Source organism: Oreochromis niloticus, linkage group LG15 (genome assembly GCF_001858045.2).
Source record: "Oreochromis niloticus isolate F11D_XX linkage group LG15, O_niloticus_UMD_NMBU, whole genome shotgun sequence".
Classification (NCBI taxonomy): domain Eukaryota; kingdom Metazoa; phylum Chordata; class Actinopteri; order Cichliformes; family Cichlidae; genus Oreochromis; species Oreochromis niloticus.
In genome coordinates this window covers 32,507,205-32,526,868 of record NC_031980.2, presented here as the reverse complement: position 1 = coordinate 32,526,868, position 19,664 = coordinate 32,507,205, and the positions used below count along the sequence as shown (strand labels likewise).

The 19,664-nt window shown below is 40.1% G+C and overlaps 1 protein-coding gene across 5 annotated transcripts; it reads left to right on the top strand.

The window, feature by feature from the left end:
• Positions 1-684: 684 nt before the first annotated feature.
• Positions 685-19,477, top strand: dazap1 (DAZ associated protein 1). Of its 5 annotated transcripts, none has more exons than XM_005454011.4 (14): positions 685-854; positions 1,976-2,016; positions 3,674-3,840; positions 4,247-4,312; positions 5,459-5,563; positions 5,795-5,843; positions 9,629-9,711; positions 12,566-12,713; positions 12,897-12,929; positions 13,473-13,622; positions 14,700-14,864; positions 17,007-17,099; positions 17,552-17,599; positions 18,571-19,477. In XM_005454011.4, exons 1-14 carry the CDS (start codon positions 823-825, stop codon positions 18,741-18,743), a joined length of 1,353 nt encoding a protein of 450 aa, XP_005454068.1. In that variant the 5' UTR covers positions 685-822; the 3' UTR covers positions 18,744-19,477. The 5 variants fall into 5 exon arrangements, with proteins under 5 accessions (XP_005454068.1, XP_005454067.1, XP_005454069.1 ...); XM_005454010.4 differs by having other exon boundaries at positions 686-854; positions 5,456-5,563; XM_005454012.4 differs by lacking the exon at positions 17,007-17,099 and having other exon boundaries at positions 687-854; positions 5,456-5,563.
• The last annotated feature ends 187 nt before the right edge of the window (positions 19,478-19,664 follow it).

The following is a 19,664-nucleotide window of genomic DNA, read 5'->3' as shown; positions in this document are numbered from 1 at the left end:
TATTTTTTCATCTGAGGCTGAGGTAATGATTTAATAACTGGACTGAAAATCAGTAACAACAAGTCTTACGTTTTTGTGTACGCAGGAGTTCAGGAGGTGATTGTCTATAGCTATCTATAAAACATGGTGGTGGCTCTCATGGCTTGAACAGCATTTCAGCCAATGATGTTGGTGATTTTGTAAAAAAATAATGACGGCATCAGATTTTGATCCAATATGCAATAACATCTGTATGATTAGCAAATGCTTAATTTTTCAGCATGACAATAGTCACAAACATACTGTCAATGCCGTAAAAGCATACCTCGATAGAAAAACACTGTCAGTCATGGATAATATAATTATTATTATTATATTATTACACACGGGTCTCTTGGTGGAGCTTTTACATTTAAATGAGCATCAATAAATAAATAAAAGAAAAAACATGACATAACACTGGGGTATCAATCGTAAAGTTGACTTTGAGATGGAAAGGATTTTTTTTTTTTTTTGGCTCTCTTTGACTGTCTTTGTGTTTGATTATGATTCAGTGCTGTGTCTATCAGAGCATTTTAAGGCTGAGTAAACTAACTGTGAAATAAGAGTCGTCGTTTAAAGCGTTTAGCTGCCCTCTCGGGGCTCATTAGAATTGACGGGTGAGTGGGTGCTGCTGGGTGTAATGTTCCTTTAAAGAGCGCTGCCCCCCGCAGCGTCGTCATTGCGCAGAGCAGTTTGAACCAAAAAGCGGAGTGACCTTCCTCCGCTCTCAGTCTGAGAGGGGCAGCACTGAAGCAATAAGCCGGTCACAGCTCCCGCAGTCCCCCCGCTTTAGCTTCAGAAATGAACAACAACTTAGTCGGAGATGAAGTCGGGTAAGATCGGTTTAACAGAGCCGTGCACGGCATCCATACGGAACCGTGAATCTGTTTGTGACTTTCTGTTAGAGCGCCGTGTTGTCAAGCTGTCATTTGACAGCTAACGTTAGCTAGCAGGCTAAGCTAGCCTGAGTAACTTAGCGAAGTCGCTAGCCTGGGGAAAGGCGGCCAAAAAAAGTGAAAGTAGTCTTCAGAGTAGCTCAGCCTTTGGTGCCACAGCTCATGGAGAAATTTACCATGTTTGTGTGAAGTGCTACCACTTGTCAGAAGAGTACACGGAATTGTAGTTAGCTATTTCTGTGTTGTTTTCGGTTAGCTCCAAGCAACTGAGCTAGTTGAGCTAACGCTTGCCAGCGAAGCGAAAGTCTCCGTTCCTGACTTCGTCGGTGCGAGGACATTTAGCGGGCACTGCTGGAGGATGGAGCATCCTCGTGTGTAGCCAGCCTTCACTTTTCCCACGGTCGTTACATTTGTCATTTGTGTGTTTCAGCAGTGATCCGAGGCACACATTAACGAACTCGCTAGCGCATTTGACAGTAGTACCGTTTGAACTGCCGCTAAACTTCCAGTTATGCAGGCATCATCCGAGTTCACTGGTCCGCATGCGGAGAGCCGAGCAACCGCTCGTTGCTCCCCTCACAGATGGAAATAGGGATCCCAGCGTTGAAAGGTGATAGACACGGGCTGTCGTGGTTTCGGAACTCAGTTTGTGTTAGCCTGCTAGACGCCAGGGCTCTGTCCCGGGTAACTTACGTGGCAGGAGGTTCATAAAAAGCCCTTTATTGTCGAGGCCATTGCCTTGAATGTTAGAAGACCAAAGTGACATCCATAGCAAGGACTAGACCTCAACATGAGTCACACTAAACACGGACATTTTAACTGTAGCTGTACTGTGGATATAACCAGATGCTGCATTGGTAGCAGGCTTCCCTGATGTTGTGTAATAGCTGTGTTCCTGGCTGTTTAATCAGCTGTGCTTTCAGCCTGTGCAGGAGAGCTTTCATTTTTTTAAAATCATGCCTTTCATATGTGACTCTGGCCTGACGATTTCCAGATTATCATTTAGTCTGGCTCAAAGTGATGATCAGTGCTCACTTAATGGTCACATCTCCTTTCAGGAAACTTTTTGTGGGTGGATTGGACTGGAGTACCACACAAGGTATGTCACACGGTTTCACCCATGAAGGCTTATTTACATAATTCAACCCTTTCTGCATTGCACTGTTCACACTGCCTGGTAGTGTATCAGAAATTAGTTGTGAATGTAGCATATAGATCAGGTCAGGTCAAGTCAAGTCAGTAGCAATACAGAGGTGATTTCGAGAGATAATAATGAAATAAAATCTTGCTTTAATATCAGTATTATGATGATATACCGACAGTGACTAATGGGGCTTGCATTTAATTGATAACCTGTCACTGAGTCACGTGAAGACCTGTAGAGAAGTAGTTTCTCTAGATGTCTCAGTAAATTTATCTTTATGATTGCTAAGAGTATGTAGTTAATATTAATTACACATTTTTGACCCTTTAATGCCAAAACTGAATATCTTGTCATTTTTATCCAACGAGCACCTGAAAGCGAGGTTTTGTAAAAAATAACCTGCCTAGGTGGAATTGCTCATTCCTGTTTGTTGTTATGAGCACTGTTTTGGTGTGTACCAAAGCATGTGTATCATTTTAATTAGTCCTTAGCCTTGAGTATCTAGAAGTAGACTATGTAACACTCTCACAGTAACCGTAATTACAGATAATAACAAGTTTTGCATGATGTTATTGGTATAGTGACATCGTAATATGCATAGGCTTGATAGCATACTAGGATAGTTAGTAGCAGCATTTATTAGATATTAAATCATGTCATTGAAATCTCGGTGGTCATTAATGTGCTTTGTCTGTTATAAATAACAGGAATATAAAAAGTAGGCATAGTAACGCTTCTCGCTTTACTATGAGTTCATTCAAACTGTCATTTATGAGCCTTTAATTTTCATATTTCCAAGCAGATAGTGTAAGTGTCCCTGATGGTTTGCTTGTAGCAAGTGTTTCTCAGTATTGATGTGCTTTTCACATCGCAATATAACTGATATATCCACGTATATATATGAACGTCTCTGTTGGGTGTGTGTTTACACTGTCCTCTTATTCAGTCCGAGCCGGAGATTGTCTTGCTTGTTTAAAGCCCTGCACTGTCTCATGCTCGATTGGCCATTGTGTAACATTGCACGGGTGCTTGTCTGTGCTACCAGCACTGAACCACAGGGCTACGTAACTCTGAGCTTGTTTCTACGGTGATGCCTCAGGGCTTCTCAGCAATGAGAAAAAGCAATTACGGTAACGCTCTCCAATGTGACTCCTCATTTGTTCAAACTTGCAACTTGCTTGTCCTGCCTCCGTGGGCGTGTGCGGGCCTTACATTTGTTGGTTGTATATTTAGTGCAATGCAAGATGACAGTGGGTCAATGCTTCATTTGCTCTTGAGGAGTTTCAGTGTTTCACTTACTGTAATAGTATGTTTTCGCATAGATAGCACAATACCATATATTCTTCCATAACAATAAAGGTTCCTGAATACCTTTTGGTGTTGCCAGTGTAATCCACACAGTACTTTTCCACTCAGGTTTTGGTCCCAGTTGGAGTGTCAGAGATATTTTTATGGTGTCCTTTAGCATAAAGAAGTCATCTAGTATTTAAATAATGACTGCACTTCCTTCTTTTCATGAGGAAAATTGCTGTGGCTCAATGCTCAATTTGCTTTCTTCTCTTCTCTTCTCTTCTCTTCTCTTCTCTTCTCTTCTCTTCTCTTCTCGTCTCAGAGACACTGAGAAACTACTTCTCACAGTATGGAGAAGTAGTAGATTGTGTCATCATGAAGGACAAAACTACAAATCAGTCGCGAGGCTTCGGCTTTGTAAAGTTCAAAGACCCCAATTGTGTACGGACAGTGCTGGAGACAAAGCCACATAATCTCGATGGAAGAAATGTAAGTATTTTAACAACAGAAGAGCAGATGGTTGAATCAAACGCAGTAATCTGCCGTTGCTTTCTGTGAGCAAACTGTGAAAAAAAAACCTTCATAATGTATTTCATCATCCACCAGTTAGAAGTTATTTAAGGGAGAGGACAGGTTTTCTTTAGGCCATACATGCCTGGAACCATTAGTACAGATGATGCATTTTGGAAAGACTGACATTAGTTTGCCCGACAAGATTTACCTGTTTAAATGAGTGAAATTGGAAAAGGGATGGGTTTCTCCCAAGTGCATTAAATCAGTTTCATTCACGTGAGATTTTGCTTGGTTTGCTGTGCTGATAGAAACAGTGCGGGGGGTGAGGAACATTTGAAGGTGCCTTTATTTTAGGCTAATGGAAAACTCTCTCTGTTGTTAGATTGACCCGAAGCCATGTACTCCCAGAGGAATGCAGCCTGAAAAGTCTCGAACCAAGGAGGGCTGGGTAAGAGGAATCTGATTTCTTCTGGGGATGCTAGGCTAGCTGTTTCTACTGGAATAAACCTGGAATAGACCCCAGCCTCTCCGTCCCCTCCTCTTCTGGAGGTTAGGCTGTAGCTTGTTTTAATGAGGCGACCTTGAGCTTTTAAGTGTAAATTATATTTTTTTTCTTTAAAGTATATTAATTTTCTTTTTTTCCCCCATCGTGACAAAAACACAGCCTTTAATAGTTTGAGGTCGGAATAAATCACAGAAACATTAAACAATCTGTGACTTCTGTCAGCTTCGATCTCTTACTGCAGGGACTGCAGCATTGTCAGCCACTCTCTGGTACAGCTTCCACTTATTTGAAATTGAAGTATAGCATTGTGACATTTTAAAATGTTCCTGTATAACGATACTAAATTAAAATATAGCTGCATGATTGCATTAACTTTTTTCTTCTAGCCGTCTTATCTGAAATGTGATGTTCTTGTAATTGCCCTCACACATCGAGGTATTATTAAGGATGGTTTGAACATGAGTTGGCTAATGTGGTGCATCGCTCTCAGCAACAAATTTTCTGAAGGGCAGAAATCTCTGCTCTTGCTCGGATAATTTGTGGGTCGATCAACGGTGCTTATGAAACCCCTGCAGACCTATTATAGTCATTTTGTCCCTTTGGGCAGCGGGGACTTTAGTTTTGCATCTTTGCTGTCAATATAACGTTTTCATAAGTCGCTTATTTGGCTGTAAGCAGACTGTATGTCAGAAGCTTTTAGAAATGCGTCTCTTTGCCTGCTGCTGCTGCTGGAGCCCCTTTCACTGGCTTTAAGTCATGCAGCTGGTACTGAATGTTTTACTAAGTAAACACAAGATGTAATTGTTAGAAATCATTGTTGTAAACAGCCTCTAGCCCTTACGGCATGAGTGCAGTGTACAGCAACGGCGAAACGCTTAGTGGTTGAGAATAAGTGGAAGAAACCGTGTTCTCTGATCTGTGGAGACTAGTCTTTGCATTGACATGACATGTTAAGAATTATACCCCAGGGCAAGAGGAGAACCTAATTTCTTCTGCACTGTCTGAATAGATGATGGCTAACTGGGCCCTTCCCAGAGTGATCCTGTAAGAGACATTGAAATCCATACACTCCCTGTTTTTTTTCAGAAGGGCAGCAAAGCTGATAGCAATAAATCAAAGAAGATATTTGTAGGTGGAATCCCCCATAACTGCGGCGAGCCTGAACTCAGGGACTATTTCAATAGATTCGGAGTGGTGAGTATTGCCAAGTGCATAATACAAGTCAGTTCATTATTGTCATTAAGAGTGCTTGAATGGATGTGACATTGAACAGGGTCAGTACTACAGCATAAAAATATATGGGGCGAGATGCGATAGGACGATTCATTATTTTTCCGAACTGAGCAAGAATATTTAACTGGAATAAGAACGGACCCTTACCAGATTTCTAAAACTGAGCCACTGTTTCCCTTTGTCCCATTCAAGGTCACAGAGGTGGTAATGATCTATGATGCGGAGAAGCAGAGGCCCCGAGGTAAAAGCTGATCCTGTCCTTTCCCTCCCCTCTCCATACCTTACCATATTAAATCTAATGACAAACTATTCTGGCCCCCCCAAAAAAATCCCATTCAGCCCAAGCGATCTCGTTTATTTAATACAATGGAACAGGAATTTGGTTTATGGTAAACACAAGCATTAAATGGAACCCATACTAGGTTACTACAGTCAATATCAACCAGTTTTTGCTGAGGCTGCATTAAATCCCTCAACATAAATGAAGGCAATAATTGTGCATTCGTATATGTATTTTTATAACATAATAACACAAAACTTTAGCTCAACCTGTGGTGTACATTATCACAGTGGGAATATGTGAATTTTGCATAGGTTGTCTAGTGTGGTGTCTGGTGTGATAAGAGCAAATTAATTGGCTCTGTGATTTCCACAGCTCTGTCAGTTCTGCATTTGGAGCAATTATGATTACTATTTATTATCTTAGTTAATAGCGGCAATCATGAGTGTAACTAGTTCATTAGCATTTAGTGTAAATGATGGCTTCACTTTTTCAAGTATGTAAACAATAGTTGGGTAAAATGAGGAAGTAAAATTAGGAAACTACTTGTTGTGTAATTTTTCCTCTTGGTCCTATTCACTTCACTTCCAGTGTGAGAGATGGAGACAAAGTCCACAGTCCTTGTTTATTTGGAGCAAACTTGAGTCTAAAAAACTCAAACAAAGTTGGTATCTTTCAAAATCTGAGACTGCAGCTGACCTTTAAACTGGAACTGCTTAAGCAGAGATCTCGTCATAGTGAGTGTAACCAGGAGGACTAAAGACACTTAAGAACTGCTGAATATTTCCGTTTTTAAAAAAGAAAAACAAATACACCTTAAAACAAATATTGACACTAGATTTTTACGTATCAAACGTTTTGTTTGTTTTGTGGCTGTCGCTGTCCATAACCAATCAAATGTAACGTGATATTTAATTACCAGTTAACCTCCCCAGCGTTATTTGGCCTTCAAAATGACATTGAAAAAATATATTTTGCAGTTTTAATACAGCTTAGTCAAAATATTCTATTCCTAGTGCATTTTGTCATTTTCTTTACAAATAGCTGAAATAAAAGGTATAAAAACGTATTCTTAAAAAAAGAAGAAGAAGAAAACAATGCATACCAAGGATGCAAATTTGTTTTGACAACGGCAATTAATCACCATGAAGTAAAACTACTTATTTTATCTTTTTTATTTACTAAAACTATTTCCACTAGTTATTAAAAATGATCTCGGAAACAAGCTAAGACTAACTAACTGAAAAAGAGACATTTTGCGGGAAAAATAGGTGCTCCAAAAAACACAGTACTTAATCACACCTTGCAACTGGCGTATTGAGAACACTTTGAGCGTGTGAAGGGGGGGTTTGTCCTTCAAAAAGACTCGTTGCAGCCTGTTGTCTGGAGAACAATGGAATCATTTTAAACCCTTTTATTTCCCTTGGACTCCTCAAAACTTTCAGAGTCCTAATTTTGAACTTCAGAAAGGACCTTTTATGTTTGCCCACTTAAGTCACAAATGTGTCATGAGTGTGTGACATGTGCCGACAGTTTTAGCACGGATGGCCTCGCTGGGAATCAGACCCGTGCCACCGGACGCAATGGTGTCAGGCCCTGCCCACCGAGTTACAGTCACAGCTGTTTCATCTGCATTTGTCCTACATAGAAACGATGAAGCGGTCACTGACCCACAACACACACCTCTTTTCCCTTCAGAACCCACTCTCTGTTCACTCTCTGTTAGGAAAAACCCAGAATAGTTTGCCATTGGATTTTAACATGATCTATTGCACAAGTAACAACCATTACATAATCTTTAATAGTGTAAACCTTCTTTTACTAAAACCGTTAGATGATGATCATTGGAATAAGTTTTCTTTACCTTGATTTAGAAGTAACTGATACATGTATCTTAAATGGCATAGTATGTGTTTTCCCATATGTAGAAAGTTAAGTATTTTTGTAAGTAAGCCCTTTCTATTTTTTCTTTCTTCTGTCCCCCTTCTTCTTGTGAATGGTTTGAATGTGATTAACGGTGTCTATTAAGATTTGTCTTTTCTCCTTTAGGTTACTGTGTATTGATGGGTAGCACAGAGGTACAGGCCAAACGTAAATGCAGCCAATTTATTTTATTTTATCTGTTTGTTTTTTTTAACTTTTTTTTATTTTTAACTTGGGAAAAAATGAGGTGTACACAAAGCTGCATCTGTGTTTACCTGGACTTGACTGATGGTTTCACAGTATTCAGCTTAAGAGCAATTTAAGGAAAGTCCTGTCGCAGCAGTGTCTCACAGTTGTCATCAGATGATGTTGCAGCATAATTATTATAAATAATAACCTTTTTCCCTACATATAATGAATTTTAGATGTAAAATTTATATATATAAGGTAATACAGACTCTGTGTGGACCAATCTTGCTTAATTGTGTAGTCACTCCAAAAGGTCAACTTTGCCTTGGGGGGAAAAAAAAGTCTAACTAATTACAGCTTCAGGAATAATAATTTATTATTACATGTTTTCAGTAATACAAATTTGTAATATAAAGTTTACTCTGATAAAAAAAAAATACTTGATTTCAGTAAATTTGTGTCATTTCTGCATTAAAAATACTTAAACTATCACTTGAATATAAAAAATCTTGGTAATTAGTAAGCCAATAATGTCCAAAATTGTCAAAAATGTCAAATTATTTCCTAGTTCTCCATCCAGACGGTCTGTAGTTTGTTAGCTGATATTTTAGGCTAGTAAAATCCTTACCAGTGAACACCATATGTCAAAATCCTTAATGGGCCAACTTGGTTTTACATTTAGGTTGGGGGACGGGTCATCGACAGATGTTATTAATAGCAGTAGATCATGAGTCTTGGGAATGTTTGGCAGGGTACTAGAGGTCTCTGAAAATCTCAGTTGTCTTGTAGGACATTTAATTGGATTCAGGTTAGGTCCCCAAGTAGAGATGCGCACCCAACCCAATTCTGCCACAGCGGAAACTTAATCAGATTGAAAGTAGATCACTGCAGCACGCAGCAGCTTGTTGGCTCTGCAGGGTTTTGCCTCAGATCATCAGATGAAATAGTTTCCTGAAAAGCCGGCGTGGTCAAAAAGTTGTCGAACTTGTTGATGCGCTTTGTGTATTCCCTCGATGAAACAAAATGTACCCAGCTCATCAGTGCGGACGATCAGTTGTGGCCTATATCTTTGTGTTACCGTTGTGAGCAATATTTTAATTGTCCATTTTAGGCTTATCCTGGCTGACTCAAAAGTAAAATACTGAATTTGGGAAAGCTTGGAGAAAGCTTTAGGCATTCGACAGTTTGTGTTTCTCCATATTTTTTGTGATGCATTAACAATGGCTGTTGCGAGTGTGTGCTCCACAGCAATATACCACGGGACAGATCAAGGTGGGGTTTGGATGAAACAGCATGAAGTAATTAACTGTAATATTGGCTCAATTGGAATTCATCAGCTACACGTTTGACCTTTTTATGTGACATTTCACTTTAAATCAAACCTGTCACCCTTCATGTTTAACATTTAAGCACTCCATTATTATTCTTCACCAAAAGTTTCTCTGCACAGTAAAGTTTCCTTTAATTCCCCAGGCGTTAGTCTTGGATTTGTATTGTCTGCGACGTCATCCGAACCCCAGGAGCCTCTTGCTCAGTCTTGACGGATCCTCACTCTGCTGAAGCCCAATACTGTTCTTCATCTTGTGTTGTCACAACCCCCCTGCTACCTTGATTCACTCTTGGTCGTTGGCTAGGTTTTGGATTTATTACTTTCGAGGCCGAACAATCAGTGGACCAGGCTGTCAACATGCATTTTCACGACATCATGGGCAAAAAAGTGTGTAGTTGTAGTTTTATTTTACCCTTAAGATCAAACTGAGGCTTGGGCGACAGAGCGGGAACTGTACTGTGATGCTGCTTTATTGCTCAGAGCAAATTTTCTAGTGGCTTCCTATTTGTGAACGCAGCATCATACAGCTCAAAATTAAGTGTCTAATATCTTAAATTGATGTATGTAATATTTTTTTCATCACATTACATGCCTATCTCCCACTTATGCTTTCATAGTTTCTAAAAGCACTCATCCTTCTCTTGCTGCTATTACAGTTTAAATTGTCGCCCAAGGCTTTGTTTAAACTGACCACTCCTTTAGGATGTCTAAACAAGTTAAATTGTATTCTGTGAATTTCAATTACAGTAATTTTCTGGCTTTTGATGTGCTAAAATGGAAACCAAATGAATGAAATGCAAGGCTTTAAATCCAGCAGTCTTCTTGAGATTTTAACTCACCTAAAGGATTGGTCGAGTCACTTCTATTTTCGTTTGTTTCTTTCTTTTTTTTTCTTTTTTGTTGTTGTTGTTTTCTTTTTTAATGTTTTGTTGGCAGGTCACTTACACGTCAACATGTTTTATTTTCTTTGTTTTTCTTTTTGAAAAGTTAAAGAAAAGCTCAACTCAGTGACCTCAGTTGAAGAATCTCCATACTGTGTCTGTCAGCTCTTTAAATCTACCAAATGAAAGTCTGCCACTTCACAGTGTTTGCTTTAACTCGGCGCGTGCAGCAGATGGATGAGGTTTAGTGCACGGAGACAGTTCAGATAGTGTCAGGTAGGCCGTCCGTCCGGTAAAGTAACAGTAAGTCTGCTGTGTTGTAATATTTAAGCACAGCTCTTAATCCGCTGCCACACCTCTGATTGTACTATTGTACGGACAATCCAGTTGACACCTCACCTGAGTTAAAACCAAGCAAAAAGACATTGACTTGGATTTAAACGGGACTTTATCTGTTCCCCATGAAAACCACCCCGGAGAAGCAGTAAATGAAGACAGCCTCCTCCTTGCCCTCCATGCAAATAGTAATGAGTTGTGGGCATGAGAAAATGATCGCAGCACAGTTACATCCACTCTTATGTATATCCTGTTACTGCACAAGTGGTTTTTACTGTTCCAAGGTCAGTCCATAGTAGCTGACACGTAGAAGACCTTTGTGCATCTTTCGTAACGCATGTTAAAATGATTTTGGAGAGGCACACCTCTCTGTGTCTCCTTTCTTAGATGTTTTTCTTTGTCAAACTTGAGTTGGAGTAAGTATTCGAGGGAGAACGAATAGTGACGAGATGGCTGTAAAACAAACTGATCGCCACTCTGAATTGGATGTGACATTCAATAAAGACCTTAGCTGGAGTCCTCAGTGAAAACCATAAATTAAATGACATTAACTACCAGTTAATTTTCTCCTGAAAATACCTCAGGACAGGAAATTTGAAAGCTTCCCTGAACTGGATTTTATTATTTGCCAATTTAGAACGGCAACAGATTTTCATTCAGATGTCACTGATTATTACATGAAAAAGATGAGCTGAATCCAATTTTCCTCGGCCTGACCTGTATACTCTCCGCTGGTACCCGCTCCCCTTGACTTTGCCCTCATTTCCTGTAGGATTGGGGGCTCAACTTAATCCATTGTTCTTGACTTGACATTACCTTACGCTGGGACTTGAGGGAGGCTGGGAGATATGAGTTACAAAATTAGAAATTGGAGCACATCAAACTGTGGAACAAATCCCAATTCTGCTGTTGGGGACTGTACAGAAGTCACGGTATCCATCACTCGTAGCTGAGATGCCCAAGGGAGAAAGTGCTCAGGTAACCGCCGGCGGCGGCGAGGCCACTCCCGGAAACATGTGCATGTAATTAGGTCGACAGAGAAGGAAGAGGGGAGGCTGGGGAAGGTGGTAACACCTTAAAGCAGGGAGGAATTTGCAATTCGTTTTCCTCCCGCAAGGTGACCCCAATAACTCAACCTCTCAGTCTATTTATGGTTGGCTCCCCCTTAGTCTCAGCCTGTTTCTTTGCTCTGGTTAAGTGCTGGCAGCTTTGCCTAGTTATAGACAGGGAAGTTTTGTTATTGGGTCAACACATTTATACTTGACTCAAGGTCACCCAGTTTTTTTTAGCTCCAAATATTAACTATATATCAATAAAATGAAATCAAATGTGGCGTTTAATTAACATAATCTTTATAAAAAATGAAGAAACAACTTGTCAAATTATGGACAATTGATGGGATCTGGTTTGAAAACTTAAACTGTTCTCACTTTTGACACAGTATGAAGATTCAGATTTAGATTGAATTAAAAAAAAAAGACTGTTCATTTGTAGTTTCTGCATGTTTACCTTATATTCTGTTAGAACTGAGATACCGATCTACATCCATTCCCCCTTAAAACTTATTCCAAAAAAATATATAAATGAAATTCTCTGTAAGCTTTAGCTGGAGAAAGGTAAGTCATGACCTTCCATTAGATGTCTTTATCTTTTATATAGGGTAGCTAATGACAAAGGAAAAGACAGACATCTATGTTTCTCAGGTACCTTTCAGATCTTGGATCATTGATTGGCTCTATGATTTTTTTATTTTTTTATTTTATTTATTTTTTTTCTGGCAAGTGAAATTCCCGATCAACCCAGAGTACCTGAGACACATAGCCATACAGCCCTTCTGGCTACACAGTAATATTAATTTATATATAGCTGGCCCACATAAATTAAATAAACATAAAGTAAAATATTTCAAACTGGCCCAAATTGCTGAGACTAAGTATCAGTGCTAGGACAGGTCTGTCTAGGTGAGGGGCTTCACGGACTTTTTACTGGTGTTGCCAAATGTGCCCTCCTTGTCCTTTGTCCAGGTGGAAGTAAAGAAGGCCGAACCTCGTGACAGCAAAGCTCCTGGCCAGCTTGGCCCTGGCCAGTGGGCGCCCAGGGGCATCTTGAGTGCAGCTAATGGTTGGACAGCACAGCCTGCCCAGGGCTGGCAACAGCCTTATGGGCCACAGGGTGAGTGGGAACAAGTCCCAGAGCAGAGCAAGAGAAGCTCACTGTTCAGAGGAAAATCCAATGTTTAATCCTCTGCTTAAACATTAGGTTTGTATGTATGTGTGACAGTTTGAATACTTAACTGTTATGTGAACATTTTATGTTTTCAGTCTAATCTTTTTTTTTTTGTCCTCCTTCCTAAAGGAGTGTGGGTGTCAACTACTGGCCAGCCCATAGGTAGGTGTTAGTCCTCCACTTGACAACACAAAAACTGTCTTCTTTTTGTTATTTTTGTGGCTTTCTTGCATGTTGTGTAACTGTTAGACTGCAGATACATGTGTCTTTGCCATGTGATCGTGTGCTTATCTCAAAACGCTTGTGTGACAGCACAGGGCTCGCACACGGTGTGGCCCATGGACCGATGACAGTTAACAGTACATGTTATCACTGATTCATAAAGGCTGAGGCTGCTGATAATTTGCTGCTCGAGACAGATGGCAGCATTGAATGGATTCCGGGCCTCCCTCTGCTATTGGTCAGGCTCGGCTTCATATCACCACCTCCGGGTCAACCTGCAGCACTCGCTGCAGTGTCGACTCTGTGCTCGCTCGCAAGATCCTTCAGTTTCAGATAGTCGTCTGCTTCAGTCTTTAAACTACTTCTCTGTGCACACTTTTAATCAGAGATGATGAGGAATCTGTTTGATGTAGTTCATATGTATCCTATTATTGTCAACTGTGCTCAAGTCTCATTAGTCTTTGTTATTCTATGTTGGGGTAGGCGGGTATGGACCTCCATTGCCAACAGGCCGGGGAACCCCCGCCCAGCCTCCGTCGCCTTTCAACGCATTCCTGGTCACGACCCCGGCAGGTGGCTTTGCTGCACCTCAGGGCTACCCTCAGCAGGGCTACAGCACCGCACCTCAGTTTGGTCAGTCATACTAACTCAGTCACTGTGCTTACCACTGTGAAATGTTGATTGGTAATGCTGTGTATATAAATAAGTTAATAGTTTGAAGGCCAGTAGACGGTGACTTGTATTTATTTTTAAAGCATTTGAAAAAAACATGTTTAGTTGCGCTTCACTGAAGAAATATCATGTTATCAGATATAGTCATCACTTACAGACACCAAACATTTTTTAAAAGACTGGGTTTTTGTTTCTTGTCTTTCTCTTCAGTCAGTTAAAACTGACAGATGAAATAAGCTGACATTGTGTAAACCACAGAGGAAAAAACAATCAGTGTTGGCAGCGTTGTATTCACAGTTCAAAAACAAAAGAAAAATAAGAAGTCAAGAAAGAGTGTGTTCTTGCTAAAACTCAGAACTGGAGTTCTGGATGTTCTTTAGGAATGTTGAATGCACGCAGAGATTCAGGGATTCTGGTACATTTAATTTGTATACTTTCTTAGTTTGTTTAAAATGGAGATTGTGACACACACACAGTTTTTTTTAAAAGACAAATCTTGTACAGTTTGCTTTTGTTATATTTTTGGGTTTTTTTTATTTAAAGATGCAGACTTCCTTCAGGTAGCTGTTTTGCGTACATTTTTTACACTTCCACAAAAAAGTAAAGATGAAAAAATGATTACAAAAATCAAAATTTTAAGAATAAAATGATTTCCTGTGATCTCAGGTGTGTTTGCTTCTGGTGTTTTGGTAAAAGACGCTTGGGGGGAGGGAAAGAAAGTTTGAAACGATGATATAAGTTGTTTTTGTAACAATCACAGTTTGATCTGGCAGCTTATATTCATGAAAGACATGTATTGATTCTTATACCACTTATGTTGTCTAGGCTTAGACTGTAAGACAGTGATATTAGGTGAATAAATGGTAGTTAGTACCTTGACTAGAAGTGTTTTTTGTGACGTGGAAATGGTGTCAGAAATCATCCACTTTTTTCTCCTTTGAGATTTTGCACACAAATGGTATAAAATGCTAAAGCAACACTAGAAAACTTTCTTTGGGGTCAAAAACACATACAAATCATGATATGTCTTTCCAACAGGTTACAGTTTCGGCACACCACAAGCAGACCAGTATGCTCCACAGGTTCCTCCTCCACCCACGACTCCAGGAACTGCACCGCTGGGCTTTGCACCAGCCACCACACCAACTCAGGATTTGAGCAAAGCTCCCACCGGGCAGCCCGACTTCACTTATAGCCAGTATGGTAAGACGAGCTTTGTGCATAAAGAATGCCGCCTCTTTTCTCTCCCAGTTGATTTTTCTTCACCTCTCGGTCCTGCCCGTCTCCCTGGTTATTTTACTGGGTGCAGCTACAACCTTTTTAGGTTCATGAGTATTCCCCTTAGACGAGCAGGAGCTTGCTGATGGTACCATTTAGCTTGAGCGGCTACACATGCATACATGCTTTCTGCATACATGAACCCCTCTGGCTCCGCCAAGAAGATCACTGCTGAAGTTTCGCCATACCCAGGAGTCCTCAGCAGTCAATTCAGTTGAGTGTTTCCGGCGGGCCTTGGATTGATTAAAGATTGGTAGGTCTTGGTAGGTTTGAATTAGATCATCCTGCCTTGCGATGTTTGTTTTTCCTGTTTTGTTTTTTTTATTTTAAAAGGATTCCAGACTTCGCCTGAACGTCCAAACCATTTGATTTGATTTGGTTCAGGCACTCCTACTTTTCAGTTAATCCCTTCTACCCTTCCTCCTCTTCCATGTTGATGACTTTGCTGGCTTCTTTTCCCGGGCTAGGCACGATTCCCATAGAAGAGCACCAGCATGACAATATCATCTTGTGAAACACTGTTTCTGGAATTTGCCATATCCAACCTGCCAAGCTACCTATCAGATTTTTTCACCATGTTCATCATTGTTATTACACTGGAGCTTTGCATGCTTGTCTGCAGAATGTGACCTTTTTCCACTCTGTGTTGTAAATGCATAGAGATATTGGAGTACTGGATTAGTCATTTTTGACTAATGTGTCTGTAGGTTGTACTTTGTGGTTTCTGTCTTTGTGGTCTTTGAACAGTGCTGTCGAACAGTCTAACAAAACCTTTAGATCGTGTCGGACCAGAATAAATATTCATCCTGGATCTCGACTGAGCTCTGAAACTGCTGCCACGTTTCAGTCAGCATTCAGTGCCTTGAAAATGAGACAGTTCGTCAATTCACTTTAGTAGAAAACAATGATTTTTAGTTTGTATGATTTTAAGACTGTTAGGGGCCTGAATCACATGTTGTAAACGCACGATGGAGAGATGGCGATCACGCTGAGAGCACAAATGGAGGCCGGAAGTTTTTAGATGTGAAACAAAAGGCAGAGATAAAAACTAACCAGCGTCCATGGAAAAGGAGCAGTCTTTGTCTTTGTTCAACACCGAGCCATTCACTTACATAAGCACACAGTCAGATAACAGTCAGATGCTCATTCATAGCTTCAATCCAGTTTCTTGGCTGACTGGTGTTATTTTTTTATTTTTTATTATTATTATTCTGACTTGGCTTCCAGCTGCTTCCAACTGCTTAATCCCACATCTACAGCAGTCCTGCGATTGCTGCCAGTCATGACAGGTGCCCATCTTGTTCAGTGTTTTGTGCCTGTGCTTATCCTCCATCCAGCTTTTTTGCTTTTACTGTTCAGGCACTTTGTCTGCTTATCAGTTGGTAGAAACAGCAGAGCCTTGCTAAGGTTTTGTGAAATGAGCATAAAACACGGAGCTCAAAAGTGACGCAAGATTTAGATACTGGATAAGTTTGTGTGTAAAACTAGCAAATGGTTAGTTTGGCTTTTATTAAGGTGATGCTTGTCTTAAAAGCAGCAGTTGTCGAAATGCCCTTGAATGCACTGCCAAGGTGCATGTGATTTCTAAGAGAACTGGGGTTATTCATGTAACCAAACAAAGAGATGAAAAGTGCACACAGCAGTGACACAAAGACTCCAAGTGGCATCTTGAAAGATGGGAAACAAGCCTAGAAATGTGTACCATGGTAGACCAGTGGTTCTCTTTCTCGTTTCTAGCTGCTTCCTTCCCGTATTTTCAGACTTCTTACTTGTTCCACTGTTTTGGGTTTTTTTTTTTTGGTTTTTTTTTTTAGAACAATGCACATTTCACAAAATTTTGCGAGACCAGGCTGGCATGATAAAGTTAGGCGTGCTAGCAGCTAGCTCACACATGTGTTTTGACTTGTAGGCGAAGCTGAAAAGAAATGCATCGCAGAGCATAGTGCAGACCCATTAAATAAGTATAAATGTACAGCTCTGTTAGCTCAGTAAGAGGGGGAACTATGTAAAGTAGTCGGCCAGCCGTATGTGGGTTCAGTCAACCTGGTCTCCTCATCTCCCTGATAGGCTTGGGTAACTACCCTCAGGACCCCTCTGCCTACGGACCAACGCGTCCTTCTCACAGTTATGGTCAGGATGAGCAGGGAGGATATAGTTCAGGTAGGTGCCAGCATCGTCTTCTCCAACCACAAAAGCAGCATTTGTTCAGTAATATAGTATTTAGAGCTGCAACTTGGTTCTGTGCCTCTTTTCTTTTGCTCTGTGTTGAGTATTTTGCATGTACATTTTGCATGTACATACAAATTACTGTGTGAATTCTTGTATAGTAAAATCCAGCTATTGGAAGCCCCAAAGCTGAGTGGATTTGAAAGAAATTTAAATTTGGCAAGCTTAGCCGTAGGCCTGCCATTTCCCTCAGCAGCTGTAGCTTTACTATACCAAGACCGACCACATCCTCCTTTTTTGTTCACTTTCTCAGTCTGCATTGCTTTGCTGGTTGTTAAAGGATGATCTAATTGTCAGAAAATGTGTTCATGGTTCAGTTATCTCTATGCATCAGCAGTCCATTCACCCATTGTTTCTTTTCCCCATGTACTGTCTCCACATTTTAGCTAAAGGGGTGAGAAAGGAAAGAAGATTTAAAGAAGGCCACGAAACCAGTAAATTTCAGTTTCTCTCAGATTGTTCTGTCTCATGGTCCTGTTGGGATCACTCCTTGTTTTAGTTCTTTTCCTATGAAATTTTGTTGTATTTTCTAATTTTCACCATTTTCTTTCTCTCTTTTCAATTCAGTTATTCAGAACTATCTCTGAAAGGTTTTGTTTTCTGTTTGTTTGTTGTGTTTTTTCTTTTTGGTGACACATTGATACCTTCACTCTTTTGTTGACTGGGTTTTACCAGGGTTGGAAAATAATCAGTCACCATGAGCAGGTTTCAGCAGTGTGAGCAGTGCTTCTTTTTTTTTTTTTGATAAGATTGGTTTCCTTCCCTGGGAGTCACTGTGGTTCCCTCATGTGTTTGCAGGGAGATGGTGCCACCGCGAGTGTGTGTGTGTGTGTGTGTGTGTGTGTGTGTGTGTGTAGGAGAACATCCTAAGTGTTGCTCTTATCGTTCAAGAGAGCTTAAACAATGTTTTCCTCAATGAAGCCATTTAAAAATGTCCCTTAAATTCATTTGAAATTTTCCTTTTAGTGTTTGCTTGAACACGCACAGGTTTTGACATAAAAAGGCTCATTGAAGGATTACACAACTAGTTGGAAAAATCCACCATGAAACACTGAGAAAACTTAAATTTACTGTCAAGCAGTGCTTCCTCCGTTTCTAAACCCCTGTTGTTGCTTGGTTAGAGCTGCACAAAACTACTTCAAAGCTGCAAATGTAGCACCTGCACCAAGCAACACGCACAGCAGTGTGTCCTGTACTATTTGGAATATGGGAGCAGTGTGAGTACAATAAGAAGCAGTTGGTGTTGGATTTTTCCTTAAAGTACAAACTGTGAATATTTTACATTAAAGTTATTCAGTAAAAGGATTTAAGGCATGAGCCTTCTATCGAAACACCGTCCGGTGAACCTGACATTAATGTCGGCTCCTCTGTCCTGTCTGTCCTTTCTGTCTGTCGTTCACCTCAGGGTACGGTCAGGACCTGACAGCCTTCGGCCACAGCTTCGCAGACCCCAGCCAGCCGACAGCCTCGTACGGTGCCCCGACAGCACAGCCCGCCGCTGCTCCCCAGCCCGCCGCCAGTGCATTCGGCAGAGGGCAGAACCACAACGTACAGGGCTTCCACCCGTATCGACGCTGACCACCACCACCACCACCCCTTCCCAGGCAGGACCGCTGTGTAAAGTTCAAAAATAAACAAAAAATAAGAAGTCAGGGAAATCTGTGTTCTTGCTAAAACGCAAAACTGGAGTTCTGGATGTTCTTTAGGAATGTTGAATGCACACAGTTTGTGAAACAGGGATTCCAGTAAATTTAAAAGGGTATTTTTTGTGTTTTTTTTTTGTTTTTTTTTTAAATAATTTTATTTTATTTTTTTCGTTTTGCATAAATTAAAAAAAACATTCAGCAGAAAGAAGCTTTTATTCCCCACCCCCAACCCATGTTTTATAGTAGAAATAAACTACTTTGCAATAATTTTGTCTGGTCAAACACTAGCACAGAGACTATATGTAAAGAGACTTGCCTATGAATATGTATATTTATGGTGGACACAAATGAAAACAGGGTCTCAAGTTTCCTCAGCTTTAAATTATAGGGAAAATGTTTTTATTTTTCATTTGGTGAATTTTGTTTACTTTCTGAGCCTTTAAAGTTTGTTTAAAATGGAGATTATGAATATATATATTATACACAAACTGTGCAATTTTTTAAAAAGGAAAAAAAATTTTGTACTATAAATGTACACTTTGCTTGTTTTTTTATTTAAAGATGTAGACTTCCCTCAGGTGGCTGTTTTGGGTGCATTTTTGCACTTATGCAAAAAGTAAAGATGAAAAATTATTACAAAAATAAACGTTTTAAGGATAAAATGATTCTCTGTGATCTCAGTTGTGTTTCTATCTGGTGTTTTGGTTTTTTTTTAAAAGGTGGTGGGGGGGGTAAAACAATTGAAAAAGGTGATGTAAGTATATTTTAATTGTTTTTAAATGAAGGGGTCACATTTGGCTATTGTCAGATTGACAAGGAAGCAAATCATTTTGGGTTCTTCGAAATTAAAATA